The sequence below is a fragment of the Anarrhichthys ocellatus genome, unplaced genomic scaffold (assembly GCF_004355925.1).
Source record: "Anarrhichthys ocellatus isolate YVR2014 unplaced genomic scaffold, GSC_Weel_1.0 scaffold1, whole genome shotgun sequence".
Lineage (NCBI taxonomy): Eukaryota > Metazoa > Chordata > Actinopteri > Perciformes > Anarhichadidae > Anarrhichthys > Anarrhichthys ocellatus.
In genome coordinates this window covers 5,876,512-5,901,247 of record NW_022280031.1, presented here as the reverse complement: position 1 = coordinate 5,901,247, position 24,736 = coordinate 5,876,512, and the positions used below count along the sequence as shown (strand labels likewise).

Below are 24,736 nucleotides of genomic sequence, written 5' to 3'. Positions count from 1 at the left end.
CTAAAATATTATATATACAGACAGAATAATTGTTGTATTGCACAGTGTATTTATATTGCACAGATTGTTAGTGTTGTGTGGTCTACTGGGAGCACTAAGACACTATTAAAGGCCGGCCGGCAATGATCTATATCGCTGTTATGAAATGACCAAACTACAATACGTTAGTTCATCTCTCAATAGGTTTTTTTCTGACTTCACTTCCCTGTCTGGAGTTTTCAGCCCCTACTTTTACCGAAATCTTAAATGATTTTTTGACTAATTGCACCGCAGTTCTTATGTCTGTTACTTCAATAGGAGAAAGCTGTGGATCTGATATGCCAGTGAACATCTAAGCAAGCAGTACGGAGTTTGTGGGACTGACTCAAATGTTTTAAATAGATTTGAAGATAGGCTATTTCAAACATGTAATACATGATTAAAAAAACAGGAAGAAGCAAAAAAAATGACTGCAAAAATATAACGCAATTTCTCAATAAACTAAATAAATAAATATTCCAAATAATATGTCCAAAAAGAGTATGAAGAAGGATATATACTATATATACACACAAATAATCACCTTTATGTTTATCATATACAGTATAACTTAACAATTTACCTTAATGTGAATCAAATGTAACTTAAATAGTTACCTTAATGTTTATTCTATTTACACATACTGTAAAAGCCTCATTCATTGGTACATACATCATTTTAGCTGAAGGTCACAGTGATTGGAGGGTTATTCAGATCACCTGTTGTGCAGCTAGTGAGGACTGGCTCCCGATTAACAATTGAGAGCAGCTTGGTGCATTTCCTCTAGTGGCCAATCAGGATGTGACACCGCTGTTTCTTTAGGGTTTAAGAGAGGAGGGGGATTTCACATCCAGTGCATTTTGAGCTTTCCTTGCAGACCTCATTTCAGCAGATTGAAGCACACATTCTGGTCTTTAGGCCCGTTTGAGACTTCTTTGCAGTTTGAACTTTTCTGATTTTGATCACTTGGAAACCTGGTTTGAGTGAATATTTAGCCTAAAGATACATTTATGCCCACATAATTTGTTTTGATATTTTGTTTATTGGTTTATTTTTTTTATTGAAACCCCCTTTATACACCGTTCCTTATTATTAAAGATGCTTTTTTCTATAATTAAAGAGGAATTTTTTTTCCCCGTTAAATGTGATTCTCCAGGTAAACATGTCTTTATGTGGTTGGGAACTGGTTGTCAGGCTTTGTCTCAATCAGCTGAATTCTGGGGTAGCAGGACAGCAACAATACACTATCATCGTGCAGGTGCCCATCCAGCATGTCCCAACAATCACAGAGAAGAACAAATGCTCATTGTTATGAAGGCAAATGTCACAGAGTGTGACAATGTTTAAGTGTTTTTAACGTTATTTGGACAATAACTCTGGTCTATGGCACAGATGAATACATTATATCAGGCTTTGGCTACACAGACTTTCCTTGTTTTTAGGATAAAGTAATTTGTTTATTTGGGTCTTTACATAGGATTTGTTGACCCAATATAGAATGTATCCAGACTTGTCCTTTTAAGCTTCTAAATGTTTAACTTAAAATCTTACAGACTCAATGTGTCCATGAAGCCTGCTGTATGTCTGCCAACACTTGTCTATAAATAAATGTGCTTATTTATGTGCATGGCGGACCTTGGATTGTGATTGGCCGTCTCTCAGTGAAGGGCGGCGGCTCTTATTGGTGCAATCTATAGTGTCATATCAAGGACACGGGGAAGTGCTCGTTTAATGTCGTCCTGACATCCCGGAGGGGCGGTGCTTTGATGGTGCTGCATGCTCCGCCCGCTCGGGATGTTTGGTGTACATTCTGTTCTCAACCACAACGTAGTTGTGAAGTTTGAGAAGCGCATGTCGGCTGCGTTCACAGCTTTTAAACTTAAAAGACGACACAGTTCAGACTCAGTCGAAGCACTTAGAAGAGGTAAAGAAAACTCTCAACTCACGTCTCTTGTTTGTTTTGAGGTACAATTAAATGCTTGGTGTGTTCTACATGTAAATGTGCAGAAGTATTATATGCAAAAAGTACTTCGAATGGTGAGGACCCATCCCGGAGTAATATATTGAGCACGTGAGCAGCTGGTTGAGGTGGAGCCAACTGCAACTATATTCTGTGGTAGTTTGATCTATGCATCATATTTGTGAACAGATGTATGTATATTGAATCTGAAGTCACTATCATGGCCAGGTACATGAGGAGGACTAAAAAGTACAATATTATGTATCTTTCATGAATTAAATCAGAAGTATAAAGTAAAGTAAAACGTTGGTATTTTTCAACCTGAACCTTGTTTTCTCATGTTTTTGTACAAGTGACACATGGGGACACAGCGTCAATGTCCCGTTACAGTCAGTAAAAGTGAAATTGTTTTTGACTCCTGACAACTTCTCACAATAAGTGTTTGACAACATTATGGAAATAACCGTACAGAGAAACAAAACGGTTTACCTTACTGTTCCTTTGATCCCGTCTGTTTTTTAACGTATCCCGCTGAAGTCTCGTTTTGATAACTGGATATTAGGCAGCAACAGGTCCAACTCTTTAAATCTGTCTTCCTCTAGTGGCTCTCGAAGGGTCACAGCACCCACAGGAACACCACCAGGCTCCGCGGCCTCGCAGCAGCCGGTTCACCCTCCTCATACTGGCGGCTATCAAATTCCAGACCTCGTCCACGTGGTCGAAATCATCAAACTATTCAGTCATGACTTATCAAATATTTTAGATAACACTAAGCTACACTTTCTGTACACTCATTCCTCGCGTTTCCACAGTTCTCTTCCGGCAACACGTTCCCTCGCGAGATCAGAACAAGACTTCTCTTTGAGCGAGAATGTTGTGCGCGCGCTCTCATTAATAATAATAATAATAATAATTTCTTTATACAGCACATTTCATGAAAGACTATGTAGCTCAAATTGTTGTACAGAAAACGTCCTTTTACAGAACGCATGCATGAAAACTGAACTATATTTTTGGATTGTCTCAAAGGTGAAGCATTTTTTTTGGATCCCTCACATACTTCATTTTGCCAGCAATCTGTTCCCAATTATTATGATCCCAGCTCGCACGCATCATTTAACAAACCTGGGTGTGATATTCCGAATGAGATAAACAACTTTATCTTGCTGACCTGATGGGACAGATGGGAGAAAGGATGCTTCACAGGAACCTGCTGCAGGCTGCTTGCCTGTGTTGTCTGTTGGCTGCTCAGGTGCACAGCTGTCCAGATACCTGCAGCAAGTGTTCAGGCCCAGAAAACGACCAGTGTGAGGAATGCAGAGCGGGATGGACACTCCATAATAACACCTGTGTAGGTACTGTATACCGAGCTTATTATCCCATACATGTAAGTAATAAGACAAGCAGACGTTCTAAATGTATTTGTGTTTGGATCTGTTTTAGACGTTGATGAGTGTGGCACCGAGCTGGGTATCTGTCCTACAAACAGCTACTGCTTCAATACAGATGGATCATTTGAGTGCCGAGGTCAGTGGTTTAGATTCGGTGTGAAAGACACAACATATAGGCTTTTTCTAGATGTTGAAATTAAATAAAAAGGAAATAAAAAAAAACTAAATAAACATAAAAAATCAATCAATATTTGTTTTGCCAATGAACAGCCCAACATATAAAGATATTCGATTTAGGAGTGATATCCAAGAGAGAGAGGCAGCAAATCCTCACCTTTTGAAGCTGAAATTAGCAAATGATTGACATTGTTTGACTGATAAATGACTTGAACATTTAATTAATCAGTTTTTGAAATTTGTGTCTATTCCTTTTCTATTGATTAACTCATTGACTGATTATTGTTTCAGCTCTAATACAAGCAGACGGAGCCCCAAACTAACAAAAGGTGATAAAAGTCAAAATTATATCAATATATGATACTTTTAGTCATAATTATAGCAGTATTAACAAAAACAAAGCTACCACATCAAACATTTGATAAAATAAATTAAAACTTTTTTTCATTTATTTTTCAGCTCCTGAGTTTTCCTTTATTTTGGTCTTAACACACATAATCATTGAGCAATGCCCTACTTTCCCCGGACAACGTTTCCCTTTTTCTTCACTACATTTCCAGGTTTCCTAATATTTACATGATAAGGAGATGGGTGTGTCCATCTATGAACAGTGCAGTGTGTCTGTGTGTTTGTGTGTTTGCTAGCTTCCTACCTGAGACTTACTTTCCTCATAAAACTACACCACCCACTATAGATCATATAATTACCCATATAGAGAATTGTATGCAGCTGAAGCATCGCTGCATTAACTGTTGTAACAGTAGCTGAAGCCTTTTCGCATTCATGCAAATGCTCACAAAGTTAGTTTTTGTTTGATATTATGAGAAAGGAGATATCAAATCACACACATCTATAAAATGTTGAGCATGACACAATACAGTGCTGCAAGTCCTTCATTGTTGCCCCTGATGATCACTGTGGAACCTGCCCAGTAGTCGTAACTTGTTCCCAACTAAGTTGCTCCAGTGGAGAGCTTAAATATTAAATAATACTTCCAGTTTCTTCTAGTCCGATTTTGTTTTGTGTCATTTTTCACTCGCATTGTTTCGTAAATAAATTAATAAAATGGTCCTTCTTTCCTCAGACTGTTCCCCGGCCTGTGTGGGCTGTATGGGTAACGGACCAGCACGCTGCAGGAAATGTGCCTCTGGTTACACACTGACAGGGTCCAAGTGTGTGGGTAAATGCTTAAAAGAGAATATTTAATAAATAGAAGTATTATTTTATCAGTATGCATTCTTTGTGTGCTCCCGAGGAGCTGCAGTAAGTCTCCGATGAGATTGTATCATGTGTCTCTCTTTGTTTTCCTCAGATATAGATGAATGTAGTGACAGGGTACTCGCCTGTCACGGTCTGGACGAGATTTGCACCAACACAGAGGGCTCTTTCCGCTGTGACTGTGCTGAAGGATTCTTCCATAAGGATGCTGTCTGTGTGAAGAAGCAGCATCCTAGTGGGTCTCATCACAAGCACAATCACGTGAACTACCCTAACCTCATTGCAACCTCTCACGTTTGTCTCTTGTGCAGGTGTTCAGGAGAAAGGTCTGTTTGAGGATATCCAGGACGACGAGGTGGAGGTGCTGCAGCAAATGCTCTTCGGGGTGGTGCTTTGTGTTCTGGCCACACTGGCTGCTAAGGGAGATTTGGTCTACACATCTATATTCATGGGCGCAGTGGCAGCCATGGCAGGGTACTGGCTTTCTGACAGGGGAGACCGTTTATTGGGCAGCTTCTTAAAGGGACGTTAAAGCTTCAAATTGTTGCGAAAACGGACTTAAACATTTTATGTGCCACTGCTCAGCAAGGCCTCAACAATCATAGTTCAGGACAAAGCAGATGAATCTTGTGCATTTACTTGTATTATAGATGATTTAAGTTATTGATATGAAGTTATCTTCAGCTTTTGAACGTCATTCTGTAGTATCACAGAGCCGGGCAAAATGAATGGGAAAGTTTATTCATGATCGTTTAAATAGCAGTTTGTCAAAGCTTAATTCTAGTTACCAGCTTGGTCTGGAGCTTTTCAACTGTGTTTAACTGTCTTCCTTACTACATCAAGTTTGCTTTGTCTTTACAAACTCCAATCACTGATGAAGACTGCAAGATGCTGTTGAAAGTTGACCAAAGGGAAAGAAAAAGACTTTTAGACGATTGTTCCATTTTCCTGTATTGAGTTGAAAATGAGCCCAAATCGTCTCGTGCGTTTTTATTGTTTTCAAGCAACTATCTTGTTCTGGCATTTGGAGCCACCAATATATACAATGTTGCCATTGGTGGCATGCTTAAAGAGGAATATACAGCTTGCTTGTATTTGTGTGCAGAAACAATGTATTAGATTTACTTCATATACTGCATCAATGACACTGTATTTGCACTCTTTAAATATAAAGTTGCAACATGAACAATCTAGTATATAGTAACATTTTATTGCCTTTTTATCGAAGTGCACATTTGTCTTAAGAATATAAAACACAAATAATTGTCCTATGTTAACATACATACCCAGCTTTATTCTTTCTTCATTTTGCAGGGTGCTTCTGTTGTTAATGACACATTTTTGACACCTGATAAATAAAATCGCACTACTGAACGTTCAAATCCAGGACTTTTGATCGTTGAACTTAAAGGATGAAGGTATAATAGTTATTAGCATCATTCACCAAGTTAACCCAATTGTTCATATTCTATATGAATAATCCATTATGAAATTGAAACCGATATGAAATCAATGCACTATTTGACTTACTAGTGTGCTTGTTTCCACAGTATCATGCATTTAAGTGTAATACCATGATTGTATTTGTACTAGAATATATTCTAATTGACGTATAGATTAAACTGATTTTAACTTAGAGTAGAAAATCACAAACAAAGACAGAAAGAAAGTCACCTTTATTTGATGGATATAAACAAGCTGGCCAACACTCAATAGTAATATTCTGATACAGCACATACAATAGCAAACTGGGTCACTGAGGACAGCCTCCTAGGTTTAAAAAACAGAAAACATCACCGAGTATCCATGCGTCATTCAAAACTTTGACTCAGTCTCACTTTTTTTTTTTACTCTAGGGACTTCCTCTGATAAAGTTTTTTTTAAATAGATTTTTCTCTTATGCATTCATAACACGCACACAATCACACATACGCACACAATCACACAGACGCAGCTATGCACACACGCACATCTCTCTCTTTTCTGAATACATTTACACAAGCAACCCCAAAAACATGCTGCACCCTCACAAAACTGCACAGGCTGTCTACTAAGGGGACACAGTAAGTGAGACACACGTCACTCTCAAACACAACATCACACCGTCACAATGCACGATGCGGATGCAAGTAATGAATGAGGAATGATGCTTTATGGGAGATTAGCTCACGTTCACACAAGTAATCATTCAGCATGCTGGACACTCACATTTAACTTGTTCCTAGGTCTTTACTGTACAGCTCAAAACATTGACATATACAAATAGTACAGTCTCAAACTGGCATATTCGGTAAACTGAAACAATAGAAAAAAAATAAAGTTAACTTAAATACAAAAATGAATAAAAAAGTAAACAATAGTTGTTCTGTCAAAAGAAAAATGTTTCTGGCATTGGTCACAGTGATTTGTTTTGATCCAAAGGTTCAGCAACATAATAAAAGAAAAACAACTTGTAGACAACAATAAAGTGAAAGTATGTGTTAGGCTTTTCATGCTTTCTTCTCCAAGGCCTTTGAGAATTACTGGTGAACCTACAGGCCTTTCAACTCGAGTCTTTCTATACGGCTGCTTCTAGGCACAGATGCACACTTGACTTCTCGACTCCACCGTTCACAAGCAGGATTAGTCGTTGGTCTAAGCCTAGGAAACCAGCCCCAGCCTCTAAGCCTCTGTGTCTTCAAACCCTTTTATTTGACACAACAGTTGAGAAATCGCTCTGCATAGAGAACAGGAGATTATCCTTAAATCATCGCTTTCAGTTGGCACATTATGTAAAATCCAGCATGCATGGGCACAAATGAAATGTTTCATGTTTTCTACCATGTAAATTATAAATGGTATTTCATGGTAGGAGAACCCCCTACTTCAAGTATTCAGTAGATAAGGACCTGAAAATGGAGGATTCGTACTCCGCCCCCCCCCTGATGGTAAAGTGAGAGGATTTTTGCTCCTCTGTCTGCTTGCATTGTCTTCCCTTTAAAAAAAATATCCAAATCAGGACTTTTCTCTTAACATTTGTAAACACAAACACAAAAGTTTCACACAACCTGTTGATTCTTGGTCAGTGACAGGAGCTGTAAAGGTTCATACGTGAAGCGGACACAACAGGCGATGCATGGGTCACCTCGGTTTGTGGAGGATGGGGCAGATGGAAATACATTTACATACAACAATCAACACTTGGCCATATAAGTGAAACACACAGGCACCATGAGGGGAGGGAGAGAAAGTAGGGGATTGTCTTGAAACAGTCTAATTTAATTTTCCACTACACTGCAACAATGTGTGTTGGTTTTTCTACTTAGTCAGCTGTCACAGTCACGTATGTCACCACTTCTGTTTACAAGACGACGACAACGACAAACACGTGAAAGAAATGCATCTCGACAGAGTCACTCAAACCTCCACTTGGATGTTAAATGTGATAGTCCTCACTCACAAGTGCGAGTTTCTGACTGCTGAGGGCAGCAGACATAACCTCATTGCTACTTATGTGAGCTGCAAAATTCAGTCTTTTTTTTTTTTTTCATTGTTCAAAGTTGTCACCATAAGCGGTGTTCAACTAAATGTTTTCACATTGATGAAAGGAATGTAATAATGTCATCTTTACTAGACTTCTAGATAGATTTGGATATACTTGTCTATTTCACATAAACTGCTCTAAAGCTCTTGTTTTTTTATTTTTGGGCTGTCCTGTGTTTTCAGACAGGGAATGTTGCTGCTGAGGGGTTTACTCATGTACAAATCAGAGGAAAATCACACCACTCAACACTCTTAATAAGACATCTCTCTGACCTCCAGCCAGTTATAAAAATAACCATGAAGAAAAAAAGATATATTATCTTGTCAGTTTGAAACGATTTTCTGACCACGTATAGACACACTATAGATTTCTCTCTATATGTATAATATATGCATATCTATCATATATGTGTACAGTTTTTTTCACGAGGCACAGGCCTCCTTGTTGAGAAGGAGAAAACAAGTCACTATGTTTGGGGAGGCCACACAGACTACTGCCAGAAGAGGAACATTACAAGGGAGAGGGGAGCAGGGGCATACTGTAGGTCAGAGACTGGGCTGTCAATGGTACAAAAAGACCTGCAGGGAAAACATCTATAGAACGTCCTCCACTTCATAGTCTATAATGTAATTACAGTAGCAGTATTCATAGAGGGAGATCTCCTCCCTGTGGGTCTTGAAGTGATTGTTGCTCACAAAGCCCCAAAGGTCAAATTGTATGTACAAAGCAATCTTTTTACAGTTGTTTGTGAAGCCCATTGTGGGATCAAGTCCCTCTACTGTAAAAGGACTAAAAGATGCTCTTGACCAGGTCTTCAGACACCATTTAGTTTGAGCACCAGCAGAAGCACCATTAGTAAAAATTCCTGCAACACGGAGGAGGTGCATAGTCTCAGAAACTTAAAAATAATCTGACTGATGAGTAGTTTCTGACCGCTCTCTTGGCCGCTCTGATTGGATGGTTAATTACACTTTGATTGATAAATTTGAGTATGCATTCACTCTACACTGACATCTGCATAGATTGATTTTTTTTGACTACTTCTGATTAAAATGAGGTAACATGAAGAGGAAGATGGATGGCACCCACAGCCTTGAGGCTAGAAAAAGTCCAAAAGCTCGTGCAGCAGAGGAAACCACCAATGCTGCAGGCAAGGCTCGAGGCGGTCTATTAGTCTAACTAAAATAACTCAAGTCTGGTGTGTGGGACACTATATCTCTTTCAGTAAATGCTGATCGGTGTGTTGGGCAGGTGTAAAGGTAAAAAAAGAAGTCACTGTGTGCCACAAAGAGTGAAATAGCTCATCAACACGATCAGATGATTAAAACTACAAAAGAGTCATGAGGGTCATGATAGCCAGGTAGAGGGGTCAGATGTCACCAGGTGGATCAGCAGGGCAGTGAGAATTAAGAAACCATGAAAGAGTCAGGTGGGGGAGCCAACCGGAGCCAGAGGAGTCAGTCAGGCAGGGGAAACAGACAGCGAGACAACCGTGATCTTGAGTCAACCACAGGAAGATGGATGAGGAACCAATACTGGGCTGGCAGACAGCCATGAGATCTCTGCTGGGAGGTTCAAGAGGGCACTGTTGGCCTGAAGAGATGTGACACACAGCACATCCGTCTTCCCATCAACATCTGTCTCTTTCCTTCCAATTCAGTTCCGTATCTGAGATCCTGTGCTGAGGAAGTAGATGACGTCTGCTCTTGTTCACACAAAGAAGAAGTTCCAGGTAACCTTGAGCAGAAATGTTTGGAAATGTATTTTCAATAAATAATATAATTTTGTGTGCCATTATATATTATGAAATGAAACGTTTGAAATTACCTGCAAAGCTGTCAGTCTCCCCGCATGACCTGCACACCTGAGTGCCCCCTCCTCTTCCCCGGAAAATAAACAAAGGTACCATTGCTGAGCGTTTATTGAGTGGAAGTAATACATGTTTGGTCGGGTAGTGTTTCAACATCATGGCATGGCTGTGCTCCTCCAGTAGTGACTGAATCGTCTGAAGGTGAGAGATAACAAAACACAAAAATACAGATGTCACACAGCGGTTTCTTTTGCTATGAAATATAGCAGACACTGACAATCATAATGTGGGAAAATGTTAAACATATCTCACCCCTCAAAACAATATTAGAGCTTTGGTTGTCACAGCAAAGATTATGCCCAAATGCCCTCGTCGTCATCCTGTCAATGTCAGTGTGACAGACCAACATCAGTGATATGCATGAAGGGAAGAAAGTAGACAGAAACTGGAGTAAATGCTGATCAAAAGACAGCAGGCGGTGTGATATAAAAATAAGCATTTTGAACGTTTTTAAGTAAAAGTAAGCATCAGAGAATCTATTAATGTGCTAAGAAATTGCAGTTCTGCTTTTGGCAACGATTTTTCAGGGCTGTACTTTAATGTCAATTTTCAAAATAATTACACAAATGACATCTAACCTGGTCCGGAGCAGGGCGGTGACCAGCATGTGGGGGTCCTCGGGCCGACCCTCCACGATGATGGGGCGATGGGTGACGTGGATGCTGGGCGTGGTGCGGGTGTTGAGGGTGTTGAGGATGCTGAGGGTGCTGGGGATGTGGATGCTGGGGGTGGGGTCCTTGTTGTGGAGTGCCGTGTGGGTGCTGAGGGTGAGGGTGCTGCGGAGGAGGGTGTCCTTGTGGGTGCTGTGGAGGATGCTGTGGGTGCTGTTGGTGAGGGTGTTGGGGCTGCGGGGTGCGTGGGTGCTGTTGATGCTGGGGAGGTGGTTGGGGGTGCTGCTGAGGGTGCTGCTGAGGGTGCTGCTGAGGGTGCTGTTGAGGGTGCTGCTGAGGGTGCTGCTGAGGGTGCTGCTGAGGGTGCTGCTGAGTGTGTTGCTGAGGGTGTGGTGGATGAGGTGGGTGAGTGTACTGGGGTTGTGGCTGCTGCGGGTGCTGTTGGGGGGCCTGTGGGTGCTGTGGGTGTTGCGGATGTATGGTGTGTGGATATGGAGTCTGCTGGGCGTGAGGGGCGTGGGGAGCGTGAGGAGTCTGGGGAGCGTGAGGAGTGTGGGGAGCGTGAGGAGCGTGAGGAGTCTGGGGAGCGTGGGGAGCATGAGGAGCGTGAGGAGCGTGAGGAGCGTGAGGAGCGTGAGGAGTCTGGGGAGCGTGGGGAGCGTGGGGAGCGTGAGGAGTGTGGGGAGCGTGAGGGTACTGCGGCTGGGGCTGAGGCTGAGCGTGCGGGGGCTGAGTTGGAGGGTGGTGAGGACCATGTGGATGATATTGCTCATCTTCATAGTTGTCGGCGATCAGCTTCATTCTGCTTTGTGTCTGTAGAAAGAGAAAACTGGTTAGTGCATGATGATCAGCAGCTGTTAAAAAAAAAAAAGAACATTATTCCCTCACAATGAACATCAAATGAGTTCATGACTGGACAAAGCACGTATTTTCAGTATATGTGGATTGACCTAAAAACAGGAACACCTTACAATGTAATACAATCCAGTGCAATAACCATGCAACCAACACTGAGGCTTATATGTTCCTTTTCTTTCTCCGACTTCAACTGATGAATTTTCACCTCTAGTCACTTTTTAGGTCTTTGTGATTTAGTTTCGAAAATACACAACCAAAAGAAAAGTTATTTTGGGAAATATGCTGAGTAACTGTCTTGCTGAGTTTAATAGGAAGATTGACACCATTCTCCCAACTATTCACTAAATACGAAGCAGTCAGCAGCCGATTAGCTTAGCTTAGCATAAAGACTGAAAACAATAGGAAACAGCCAGGTGTAGTCCATCCAAAGGTAACAAAATCCACCTCCCTGCACCTCAGAAGTTCACTAACTCACATGTTTTACTGGTAATAAAAAATGAAATAGTTAAAAAAGACAAGTTGTAGTTTAAATATTCTCATCAAACTCTTGACAACAAAGTTAAAATCAGTCTAGTCCAGTGTCATCAGTCCGTTTTGATGTGGGTATACGTTTAACCACTATTTATTTTTACTAATGCAATTTACTTCCATTAATGTATGTATACATTGTTAGGATTTATGAGAATCATTTGTGTAACTACATCTGTGTTTCTGACTTAAAAGTTATTTAATTTCATGTTGAGTTTAAATTATTTACAAAGGCAGATACACATGTGAGTCATGTTTAATGGAGGTCTAACAATCACCATTTTTAATTTATCAAGGAAACACAAGGCACCTTACAGAGACACAAGGAGGCCATATTGTCGCTGCCTGAGTTCCTGGTTGATAAATCATGCTAGAGCTATAGAGCAGAGAGTTTGATTTCGAATTACACTCAAGTCAAAGATTTGAGTTGGACTTGGACTTGACTGCTACGAGACTTTACTTACTTGAGACTTGACTCCTTGAAGACCTGACATGACTTGAGGCTTGAAAGCGAAAATATTTAAGACTCAAGGTTGGACCTGGTAAGCACACCTTAAATATTACATTATTAGGCCGATGCACTGAATGCATTTGACTGTAGCTATGCCAATGAACAGAGCTTTGATAGGAAACTATCAGAGCTCATGTAAATGTCATGTTAATGGTCAGAAAAGAGTGGCAATGTGCAAATGAGAACTTTTAACTTGACATGGACCTGCGTGAAATGACTGGAGACCGGACCTGCCTCAGCTCTGATAAAGCACAATGAGTCGTATTTGGGGAAAAACTGAACTAGCAAAGAGGATCAGTGGCCATCAGTGGCCATGCGTGTGCACTGCCCCCTGTGGAAAAAAATGTCTCGTTGCCTTGTGCAGCTACATTTTTTTCATTTTTATCAATGTTGCCTTGGCAACCGGCTACAGCGCAGACAGACTTTTCCTTGACATTGTGCTGCAGTACTAACGTGTTGTTTGAGCTGGTGCATCAGTTTGTCCCGCTCCCTCTTGAGGGACAGCACCTCCTCCTGGGTCTTCTTTTTATTGGACGCAGACAGTTCCAGCAGTGCAATATTAGCGTCTTTCTCACTGATGGCTGCCAGCAGGGCTTGTTGCCTGTAGAACAAAAACATTATGCATCAGCACCTATAGTATATGAAATAGAAAGCACATTAAAGATACAGTATATTAGTGAGACATCCCATTACTCTCTGTCAACCAAAAAACTGTATCAATTCAATGTAACTGCATACATGTCAATTGCTGTTTAGGTGCAAGTAAAACTCCAGATTCAGGAGTCAGGTGATGATCAATGAATGACAAGTGAAGTCACAGAGAAATCTGATTGCTTTGTACTGCTGTTAATGACGGATGTAAAATTAGCCTCACTTCTCAGACTACATTTGTCACGCTCACCTCTCACTCTGAGATTCAAAGGAGTAGAGTAGTTAGACATTTATACACTTACTTTCTTTCTTGCTTAGAGTTAGATGAGAAGATTAATATTGTGGTAATGTCTGTCCGTTTAATGCAAAGTTACAGCCAGCAGCCAGTTAGCTTAGCTTAGCATAAAGACTGTACACGGGGGTAAAGAGCTGGTTCGTTTAATGCGTATAAAGACTGAGGTTCTTTCTGTGTGTGTTACGTTTATGTACGGGACTATTTGTTGGCCACAGTGATGACAAGACTCAAGTAAATTAGTGTCAAAAAGCATATTTCTATTTATTCTATTTAAGTCTGTAAAAATATGAAAATAAATGAGCCGGATCACTGAGGTAATGTATTGACAAGCAGTTTTGGGAGTGTAAATGCTGATGTGACTTTAATCTAAACTAGATATTTTGGTGAACTGCATGCCCTGTTCCTCACCTCAAATACATTTAAAACATTTTGTAGATACTTTAGAGAGAATTTCTGTTTCCAGACAAGAAATGAATCCATGCCTTTGCCAGAAACACACCAAGAGAAGTGAAATAATGGGCTGTCTTTGTGAGGCTGACATCACATGATAACACTAACTTCATCTCCAGTATCTCCTCCAGCTGTTTCCTGCGCTCCTGTCTCATGTTGGTGAGGTGGCCGTCTCTTTCCTGCAGCGACTGCTGAGTGGAGGAGAGACGCTGCTTGGTGGAATCCAGCTCCTGCCTCGTCCTTTCCAGTGTGTTCATCAGCTCCTCTAACTGCATTAGATGGATATATCACGATATATCACTAATACATAAACTCAGCTAAAACTAATGCAGTCTAACACAGTCCTACAATGAATCCTACCTTCATGAAGGTTATAATAAACTGGCAACTGAGTGTATTTCTCAGAAGTAAACCTGCACCTTTACGTGGTGGCCACTGTCCATGGAGCCGTCTTTACGAGGGTCTTGTCCTAAGCCTTTCTTGTCCCCTTGTGGTCCCATTTTGATATTTGGACCCTTCTTTGTCAGGTCTTTGCCTCCTTGTCTGTGAAACCACAAAAATGCAGCATTTTCATGCCAATCTTTTTTCTGAATTCTATTCTGTAGTTGCTGTAGCATTTTTCTACTAAGAAATGCAAAATACATACTTGAGGCAAAAGTGTTACATAAGTAGTAAGTATATGTGTGAGTAGGGTACAATATATTCTCATAAATCACAACAAATAACATGAAAAAAACAAAAGGAACAAGTACAGCGTAATGGACAATCATGTCAGGTGCACTTTGAATGAATCTTGTTTCAAAATGGTACCAATCATGAGATCACCAGGACAGCAAAAAGACATGAGCATCACAGATGAATTGATAGCTTCATGTTAACATGACACATTGCTGAGATGACTCACAGGTTGAAGCACCAGAGTTAGTATGGGTAAGGGAAGGAGTGGGATGGGGAGGGAGGGGCATTACTTACCTGGGAGCTAGACTGCAGATGGGGAGAGGAAGAGATAGAAGAGAAGGGGATGACGAGACAAGTGGAGGAGACATTGGAAGCAGCAAATGAGAGCACACAAAGGAAAAAGTAAAAAAAAAGAGACATTAGAACCAGGACATAAAGAATCAACCACAAAAAAGAAAACAATACAGAGGACCCAGAGGAGATCACAGTGTGTTCATTGTCAAACAACACGGGAGATCACAGAGGCACCTGTGACAGCCGCTGCTGTGCAGCCTGACACAGCGAATGCAGGATGCACCTTCTCTGAAAATATAGAACCATGTGCATCTGCTGCCAAGCCTGGGAGTGGCAGACATGCAGTCGGACAGGCAAAAGTCAGCAGGGCAAAAGAAGAAGGCAAGAGGACAGGTCTGTGTGCCGAGCAAAAGGAGGGGAAGCCAACACTAGTTTGACTGAGAGAAGGAGGGAGCTAGTGAGAGAATTAGTTATGGATGCAGGATTGTTTAAACAAAAAGAGACCCGACTGGTATGACACACTTCAAGATCAACGGTCAGTCCAGATCCTACCTACTACAGCACCTCACTCACAGAGCGCGTGTAGACCTGGAGCACAGCAGCTCTTATTCATGCAGGCCACTTGGCGGATCATTTCTCTTAGTATCTGGTAGAGCAAGCTAGGGATGGGGCAGGTTAGGAGGGAGAGCAGGAAGGTGGGCACTGGGAAAAAACACTAGAAGAAAGAGGGGCCGTCAGGTGATGTTACTGGAAGGATAAGAGGGTGAGAATTACAGAGGGCGAGGGTGACGTAGGGAGAGGTGGGCAGATGGGTGGATGGAATGAGTAGGGGAAGTGTGCTCATGGCAGGACGACTCAGCTTTAAGGACAGAAACTTCCTACATAAGCTGCAACAAACAGCCATCACCACAAACACACACAAAAAAGTGTGTGTGTGTGTGTGTGTGTGTCTGCAAGTGTTTTAGTGTGCATATGTGCAGCTGGGAAAATCACACCAAGAAAACTGCTTCTATTGCAGTATATAGAGCGGTATTTACAGTATTAAATATGTACTGTATATACAAGTGCACATTTTGATAGGGGCTTTCAGTCACAACTGTGAAAATTGACAGTGTAAACTGCTATTTTGCTGAATCCTTGGTGTGATTGGTTTTATTGTGCGACTTTGCCGTGCATCATAACAGAAACAGGCCACAAAAGGAACCCCAGGGTGAAATAACGTCTACTGTTAAGGGGAATCAAAATAAACACCACAGAACATATAAACACCTGGACATATATTGCAAAATTAGTTTTGTACTTATGAGCTGGCTGAGGTACAAACTTTAAACTTTAATATTAAATTTCATTATTAAGACTTAAAGTATTTGTGCCACATTTGTGCAATTATTAATACTCTGATGCGGTGCTTTAATTTGCTATAATGGGATTTGTCATACAACTACATCTTTGTTGACATAATTCCCCATTCTATCATCAGTGCAGACATAGATGGCGTTTAATGCTGGTTGCCACATGCAGTTTGAAAACATAAACATGCAGCATGAACTCTCTCACACAGACTGATCAACAACCAGTCACAGCACATACACATTCCACTGAACAAACACATGCTACAGAAATAAAAGCAAACATGAATCCAGGGATCTTTGAATCATGTGTGCGGGTACAGCAATGCAGAATAATCCTTTAGACAGCAGGCAGACCCAGGCACACAAGGGAAACCAGATGCAGCAGTCGCAGACAGGATGAAGTGCCAGGGCAGAGCACTCACTTTCCCAGGAAATCCCACACCATGCCCCCTATCTGCTGGGGGGCAGCGGACACAGAAGGGAGCGGGTCAGGGGGAGCTCTGCCACCGGGACGAGGGGTGAGGCGAGGGGCAGAGGGAGGGGGGCTGGTTTCAGAGGGGGGCACAATGGAAAAGAGGAGGAGTTGCATAGGTGATAGAGAAGAGATTTAAAAAACAAGAATCGGATGTGAGAAAGGAGAAGAAAAAGGAGGTTCGAGACCGAAGTTGAAAATGATCAATGGCAGACGGTGAAGAGAGAGACAGGTGGGCATGAAACAGAAAATAGAAAGAGGAAAGGGACAGAAAAAAGTGGGTAAAGATGGCAAAAAAAGACAAGAACACTTAATTAATCAAACACCACTGATAAATTAGCATGACAGAGAAATGAAATGGCCCCTATCACTAGCTGGGCAGGAACAACAGAACTGGTTTTGTGACTCTTAAAGTGACAGGGACGAGGGGCCGTCATTGGCAGACGGTGCTCATGTGTCGTTTTCATGCAGTTTATCCATTCTTTGTCTCATTAGTTTAAATTCAAGTCCTGGATAATGACGGTGGTCTCCTCCATCAGCCGAACCAAAGCCAAAAGCTGCATCAAGTGAAGAGACTCTGGACCGCACGGAGAGGTGAGCTAAGAGTTGATGAGGCCACCAGCTTTATTCATGTGGTCCATTAACTGAAATCAGTCTGACCTCTTCCATTAAAGGGATGACTCAGAGGCACTTTGTGTTCTGATATCACATCTAACAAAGCGTCACAACTTTAACAGAAAGAGAACCTTCTGTGTGTATCTCTACATGCCTCCCAGGAAAGGTGTGTTCATGTATTTCTGAGTGTATTATAAAAGCCAGGGACTGGATCCAGTGCAGGACACTGTGCCGACACAAACTCATGATGTCACACTGGTACATGAGAACAGAAAAATGACAGTACATGTACAGTATACAAAGACACAAGGAAGTTCATTTAGACATTTAGTCAGCTCACAGAAAGGCAGAAATCTCAGTGACCAAAATAAAAAAAAGCAAAGCAGATAAACCCAAAACTATTACTATAATAGTGATGACAACAATAGGGAAAACAGGATGTACACAGTACATATAGAAAGGGATCGTTTTCTTTTCTTTTTGAGTGTGGGTCTCTCTCTTTGTTGTTTCTTGTTTTGTTATATATCGTATGTTTGTAGTATTGCATCTCTTGGTTCGGAGCTGAGGACAGAGTGATAACGACAGCACTTCTTCCTATCAAGCTTGAATGCACATATTATCAGTAGCTTTGGACAAATGCTTCTGCAAAATTAATGTAATGTGATAATATCACAATTTTGCTGAAATAGCATACAGATAGATTTACTTTAAGATGCCTTTGAATACTTCACTAACTTAAGTCTAGACAGTCAGATTTATTTACCTTTCCAACTCAGCGATCTTCTTATCCTTGTCATTCTTCTCAGTCTCAACCTCTCGCAGGATGTCCAGGAGTCTCTCCACCTCCGTCTGAGCCTTGTTGACCTCGTCCTTGTAGTAGCTCACCTCCTTCTCCAGCAGCTTCACTCGGTCCACGTACTCTGGGTTCCCTCTGGGGCCGGACTGCTGCTCCACCTCATGGGCCTTCTGCATCCATGAGCCAGGGAAAGATACAAACAAACATGCACATATGCACACACCCGAAGATACACTCAGTTAACATTATAACATCAACACAACCATGCAGTACAGCACAGAATGTTTTACTGCCCAAGGAAGAGAGATACATACAGTACACTGCAGTCCATCACTGTCTTATTTTAACCACTCCCCTTGCTCTCTCTCTGTCTCTTTCTGAATGAATAAGTAAAATGTTGCGAACAAGGGCATCATTACTGGTGCTGGCTCATTAGCTTTAACAGAGCTATTATTTAGCTCCATTTAACAGCCTCCTGAGACTCCCAGTCACTTTGTACAATTGGTGAGCGTGCAGAATGCAGGACTGTGTATCTGTGTGTTTGTGCAGCACTTTACCGATCAAAAAATGCTAGCAAATTAGCTGCAGTGAAATGCTAAATCATGAACCTGACTCTTTGGTTACCTGTCAAACTAATCAGAGCTTTACTGCTCGATCAATATGGACTATTTTCACCATTATTACAGTTTGTAACTCTCTATGAAGTACAATACAGTGGTACACACATCACCCTTGAGAGAATATTCAGCCACACATGTCAACACAGGTCGCAAAAGTGCAAGAGTTGTACAGAGCCAGAGAGCATCCACCAAAACACTGCAGTGATCTCCAACCACGACTGATACCTCAGCTAACCGCACCACACTGAGACGAGAGAAAAGCGCGGCAACACTGACAGTGACAACATGCAACAAGGTCGACTATGTCATGCAAACCCAACGAAGCTGCACAGTCTTTGCGATTTTCAGTCAAAATAATGGAGAAACAGAAGCAACAGGGACCCAGTTAATCTGTCGGCTAACAGTAAGTCTCATATTTTAAGCATGAGGAGCGATGTTAGGATTTAGCTTGTGGGAGATGTTTCTCAATTATTCAAATTGTAAAATATACATCAAGTTATTTTAGATCCACTAATCAATGTGGATGTTTATCTTTGTTGGACATAGAAATTAGATTCCATTCAGCCTGTGGGTATAAATGTGGACTTTGATGAGAGAATTGTGCTAAAGATGAGGTTTTAATGAGGGTTTTAGGTACTCCACTTTTAATGGCTTTGGTATTTTATTATTTTATTTTCCCGATTTGTTTCTGTATTGATTTATCCTCTGTTTCTGTGATATATTGTACACCTATACACAAAATGAAGGAGCTCAGGATAATTGAAGCTTAACCTGTTTTGTACCTGGGATTTTACTAAACACCACAAGAATGCATCAGCGGTATAAGTGAGTATCAGCTTTAAAATAAAATCTGTATCAGTGCATCCCTCATAACTATTTAAAGCTTGAATTGGATGTTTATGGGGATTCTAAATAAACTCGATTTGATTTTTAAAAAGACAAAAATCAAAGTACTTCAAAGTCATCTTATAACATCATTCAGTAACGAATGGAAATGGCTTCACAGGTCATTACATTGTTGCACGATTGTAAGATTAATCAGAAGTGAACCCCCTCTGGTCATGTCCTTTGACTTCCATTACATACAATATCCGAGTAGCCTTTGTGAAGAAATTGATGCTTAATATGGATTGAGGCTCTTCGATATCCTGCTCTCAAACATGATAAAGGTCTGGTGACTGATCACTTTAGCCTTATCTTTAAATTCTTTCATTGGACAAAAGTGTGCAGAGCCTTTTTTCTCTTATATGTGCAAGAATAAGAAAATCACACTGTAGTTAAACAAACTAATCACAGATAAACCAAGTACAGAGCCACAATTAGAAGAGAATAAATATATATATACTGTATAATTCCAACTGACCAAATAAAGTGAACTTTAAATACTGCATATGTTGCACCAGTCTCACCACATGTGTCACAAACACAAATAGTTGCAGAATGAGTACGTTGCACAGGACTGTGAGTGCAGTATAAAGCTCATTATATCAGTACAGTGCGATGATCGACATGCATCTGGGTGGCTCAGTGGGTGAAAGGAGAACCTATACTTAGGGCTGGCATTATCACCATATAGCATGTTTCAAAGAAGTTATCAGTGGTCCTCATGCTTTCAATATGTGCCTCAGAGAGCTCAAGAGAGGGACTTACAGGATTGTTCATGTGACTGAATAGCTGCTCAGCTTGCTACATTGCAAACGGAGGGGTTGAGGAAGGGAGTAGGGCGGGAGAGTAAGTGTTAGGATTTAGTCTGAGCCAGAGGAGAGAACAGCAGGATCAGACATGTTACAATACATGTTTGACAGAGCAGTAACAGAGTCTCAGTACAGCACATGTTGTTACAGGTTAAGGGCTACACATCACGGACAAATGCAGAGGAACAGACACAGGGATAGTCAGAGGATTATGGAGTAGGAGGAGGCGAGGGAGGGTCTATAATGGTCCGTTCTCTGCAGCGACCTATCGAAGCAGTGCAGCCCGTTACAGGAGAGAAAGCATGATGGTAGCTATTATCCTAATTAACTGTGTTTTATATAAGGCAGGTTCACGTTTCTGGTTCAGTCCAGTTTACAGTGATAGTAACAGAATAGGAATTAGCATTTCACCTTGTTATATATACACATAAAGTGTGTTCTGTTGAGGAATTTGAGATTAGTCATTCAAAATGATCCTTCATGAAAATAACACACAGTGTCAGCCCTCAGCTACAGAAATATACGAGCAGGGAAAGAAAAGACACCAAACTCTGTAAATTCTAAGAATAAAAGGAATAATTCACAATTGGTGAAGTCTATAACCACTTTAAAGTCTAAGAGGTTCCTGGACTCACAGTGAGCTAATTATTTTGTTCACAGTGGACAAGCAAGCATTGGTTGTTATCTAAAGTTCAGTGCAATTAATGAGGGACATCTCTCAAGACTTCATTCAGGACAGAGAAGCTCCCCACAGCTCAGCCAAAAATTGTTGAGTGTTTTGGTGAATAAAATAGCCAACTTCTCTCCTGAACCTCTTCCTCATTACACAACAACAATACATGTTAATAATTTCATAATGCTTTCAATTTAGTCTGTTTCTTATCAACTGTACTTGTTTATACTTTCCGTGTGCAGCTAATGGGTATAGCTATAGGGCATACGGGGTAGGTGGGTATGCTTTTTAATTATGGAGTCTATGTTTCTTGTATAAGTGCATAAGTGTTTTTTAGCCGTAAATTACGACTGCAGATTTTTCCCTCTTTAACTGCAACACCAATGTTGACAGAATGACGTAAATCTGAGTCCAGTGCTACAAAAGGGGAGGATGACTATCTGTGTCGAGAACTATATAACTGTCCTGTAAAAAACTAGGAACTGACTCAATATCAAGGTTCAATATGAGTAGTCACCCATTTCATTAAATCAAAATATGTTTCTGCACTGTGAAACGCACACCTACCTTCTGCAACTGCGTCTCCAACTTACTACACTCCTCTTTTTTCTGCTCGATAGCGATCTCCAGTGACTTGAGCTTTGAATCCCTCTTGAGGCCAGAGGATGCCAGCGATGAAGCGTGTTCCTTTAAATCGATGAGACAGGACTGCAGGTGGACAGACAGTGAGCACAGGTTCAAACCAGTACTAACTGCACCAAAGTGCCACAGCTTAAATGTCATATAAAGACAAAATATACTGCACAAAACAGTAGAGTAGAGAAACATAAACGCACAGCATGTGTAGAATATGCAGCCATGTGGACACACCCATACACACATCTCTTTGCTCCATGCATACTCACTGACCTCTTTATCTGTTAATTCTATCTGCAGGCTGTTGACCCTTTCCTTCAGGTCCTTGTTCTCCTTCCTATATGAATCCACTTCTTCCAGACGTTCTCTGTCTTCCCTCTCCCTTTGGTCCTTTAAACGCTCTATAATCCTCTCCTAACGCACACACATACACAAAATGAATTAAGGGAGTTACATTTAAGAATGCTTTAAAGAGACAATTTAGGAGTTTAAAGAGTCTTAGCTGAGCGTGAGCAATAAGACACATTTGTCAAGCGACTTAAGACTAAAGTGTAAGAGTAAGCTTTCAGAGCAGCTGTCAAGTGACACCTTTAAGTTGTGAGAAATGTCATAAACAAAAGCTTAAGTTTGCGAGTAGGCCTAAACGTGAAGGGTTATTACTTTAATCTTTGATTTAAAGGAAAAGTTTGGGAAATACTCTTATCTGCTTTCTTGCTGATAATTAGAGGAGACGATTGATACCAGTCATATTAGTACACAAGTATGAAGCTACCACCTACAGGCAGCTAACCTAGATTAGCATACAGCTAGCCTGTCTCTGTCCAAATAAAATCCACCTAAACCTAAAAAACCTAAATCTGACTAATTTACACATTCTGTCTTGTTTGGTTGATCTGTAACAGACAAATCAATTCGCCGTTATGTGCCAGACTTTTTCTTGGTCTGGAGCAGTAACTTCATGGAGTCTCTGCTGGTGATAGTTTTATATTTACTGTACAGTTATCAACGTTTTCATCTCATTTAACTCTAGCGAAAAGTGTGTTCCTAAAATGTCTGACTTTTACCAAAATCAGTCAAAAATTTTGATTTTTAGCAGTTTCATAGATGCATGTCCTAAAATCAAACCCAATTCCAGTGAGTGGGACAGACACCAACTGCTGTTCACATCCCAACCGTGCACACTCATTGCATGCTAATCCTAATGCTAAAGTGCAGTACTGTACTATACCTTCTCTGACAGCGCCTCCTCCAGGGTGGCCAGGGCAGTGTCTGTGTTACTGGAGTCGGTCTGCAGAGACTTGACCCTGTCCTTCAGGTTCCCCAGCTGCTTGTCTTTGTCCCGCAGCTGCTCCTGCAGGTTCTCAATCTGATACAGCGAGGAGGAGGAGACCGGGAGGATGGTGTTTAAAGTTGGTGTTATAGCTGGACTCAGAGATTACTCAATTCTTTGATGATTAATACCCACTACAGACAACGTCATGTTCAAAGTTTGAAATGTGCTGGGGCTTTACAGCGAAGCATTTTCTATTTCAAGAAATACATCAAAAGCTGCCAGACGTTTAAGAAGAGTTTGAGAAGCAGAATAAAGAGCAGAACAGAATATAAATCAAGCTGCCATCTGGGAGAAAGTAGGAATTGTGCATTAAGACTAATGCAAAAACACAACTATTTAAAGACATTAAAATGTGCTCTGATCTATTATTTTATTTTATATGATTGACACAGCAGAGAAACAAAACCGAATTATCAACCGCATCAGAAGGGAAACAAAGATTTAGAAATCACGAGAGATAAAAGTGGACGGATGAGGGAGAGGAGGTGTGATAGAACAAGAGAGGAGAGAAAAAGAAGCAACGGGAATGGGTGAGCAGGTCAGGGTGAGAGAGGGAGTAACACTCTGTGGGTATTTATAGCACACACACATACAAGAGTCAGTGAGGCAGAAATATCTTCTAGCTTGTCTTTCTATGGACACTTTCCCCCTGAGAGCAACAGAGACTCTCTCTCTCTAAATGGAGAGAGTATCCACTCTGCTTTGTATTTCCACAGAGTGACAGGTTTAGTCCAGGACACAAGAGTCTAACTGATTACGCTCGTCGTTCATTTCGAATTACACTTGGAGTGCACCGGCATAGACCATCGCCTACTCACCACAGTTCGGTGTAACCGATAAATAATGTAACAATAACGTGGTTAGTGAATGGTTATTTCCTCAGTTTGTATTCTCGCACCCTAAATGGCAAAGCTTTCTTCAACTCTAATGCTCACCTTCTTCTGCAGGACATTGATCTTTCTTTCTTTGACCTCCAGCATGTCCTTCATGTCCCTGATTTCCCCGGCGAGAGTTCCCTTCTCCTCCGTCAAGTCCTGCAGCTGCTTGGTTTTCTTGTTCAGGAAGGACTCTTTCTCCTCCAGACGCAGACGTAGAGCATCCACCTGAAGCAAGACACGGCCCGAAACACACACTGTAGTGAGTAGGGCTGTCCTCGACCAAAGAAATTCTTAGTTGACCAACACTCATGCGACTCTGTCGACTTATTGGTTGGTTGATTTAATCAGCGAAGTAAATCTCCACAAAGAATCACACAAAAGCATTACTTTGAATCTTGTGTTAATGTGCTCATAAGTTCCTTGGAAATTACTCATTCGGCATGAAAAAGCATTAAAAAATGACCAATCGACTGAAGAAATATTGGTTGACTAAGACCAAAACAAGCGATTAGTCCACTAACAGACTAAGGGGGGCAGTCCCAGCAGTGAGTGTGCTTACAATACAATAATCTTTTAAGTATTAAACTTAATCTACATACAATTGCAAAGGAACACGGGTGCTGAGCAGGTATTT

The 24,736-nt window shown here is 41.1% G+C and overlaps 2 protein-coding genes across 3 annotated transcripts in view; one reads left to right on the top strand and one right to left on the bottom strand.

Moving 5' to 3' along the window:
- Window positions 1-21: 21 nt before the first annotated feature.
- Window positions 22-6,698, top strand: creld1a (CRELD disulfide isomerase 1a). Of its 2 annotated transcripts, none has more exons than XM_031868042.1 (6): window positions 22-1,942; window positions 3,162-3,333; window positions 3,422-3,505; window positions 4,631-4,726; window positions 4,859-4,999; window positions 5,076-6,698. In XM_031868042.1, exons 2-6 carry the CDS (start codon window positions 3,162-3,164, stop codon window positions 5,294-5,296), a joined length of 714 nt encoding a protein of 237 aa, XP_031723902.1. In that variant the 5' UTR covers window positions 22-1,942; the 3' UTR covers window positions 5,297-6,698. The 2 variants fall into 2 exon arrangements, with proteins under 2 accessions (XP_031723902.1, XP_031723821.1); XM_031867961.1 differs by having other exon boundaries at window positions 22-1,983.
- erc2 (ELKS/RAB6-interacting/CAST family member 2) overlaps window positions 6,422-24,736 on the bottom strand; it is a 37,636-nt gene continuing 19,321 nt past the window's right edge. The window contains exons 7-19 of the mRNA XM_031847586.1: window positions 24,160-24,327; window positions 23,120-23,257; window positions 22,165-22,305; window positions 21,823-21,963; window positions 18,236-18,435; window positions 15,034-15,045; window positions 14,481-14,880; window positions 14,170-14,330; window positions 13,119-13,266; window positions 10,736-11,581; window positions 10,410-10,477; window positions 10,115-10,292; window positions 6,422-10,024 (exon numbers count right to left, since the gene is read on the bottom strand). Coding sequence (XP_031703446.1) covers window positions 10,451-10,477; window positions 10,736-11,581; window positions 13,119-13,266; window positions 14,170-14,330; window positions 14,481-14,880; window positions 15,034-15,045; window positions 18,236-18,435; window positions 21,823-21,963; window positions 22,165-22,305; window positions 23,120-23,257; window positions 24,160-24,327 — 2,382 coding nt within the window. The 3' untranslated portion in view covers window positions 6,422-10,024; window positions 10,115-10,292; window positions 10,410-10,450. The remainder of the gene's footprint in view (window positions 10,025-10,114; window positions 10,293-10,409; window positions 10,478-10,735; window positions 11,582-13,118; window positions 13,267-14,169; window positions 14,331-14,480; window positions 14,881-15,033; window positions 15,046-18,235; window positions 18,436-21,822; window positions 21,964-22,164; window positions 22,306-23,119; window positions 23,258-24,159; window positions 24,328-24,736) is intronic.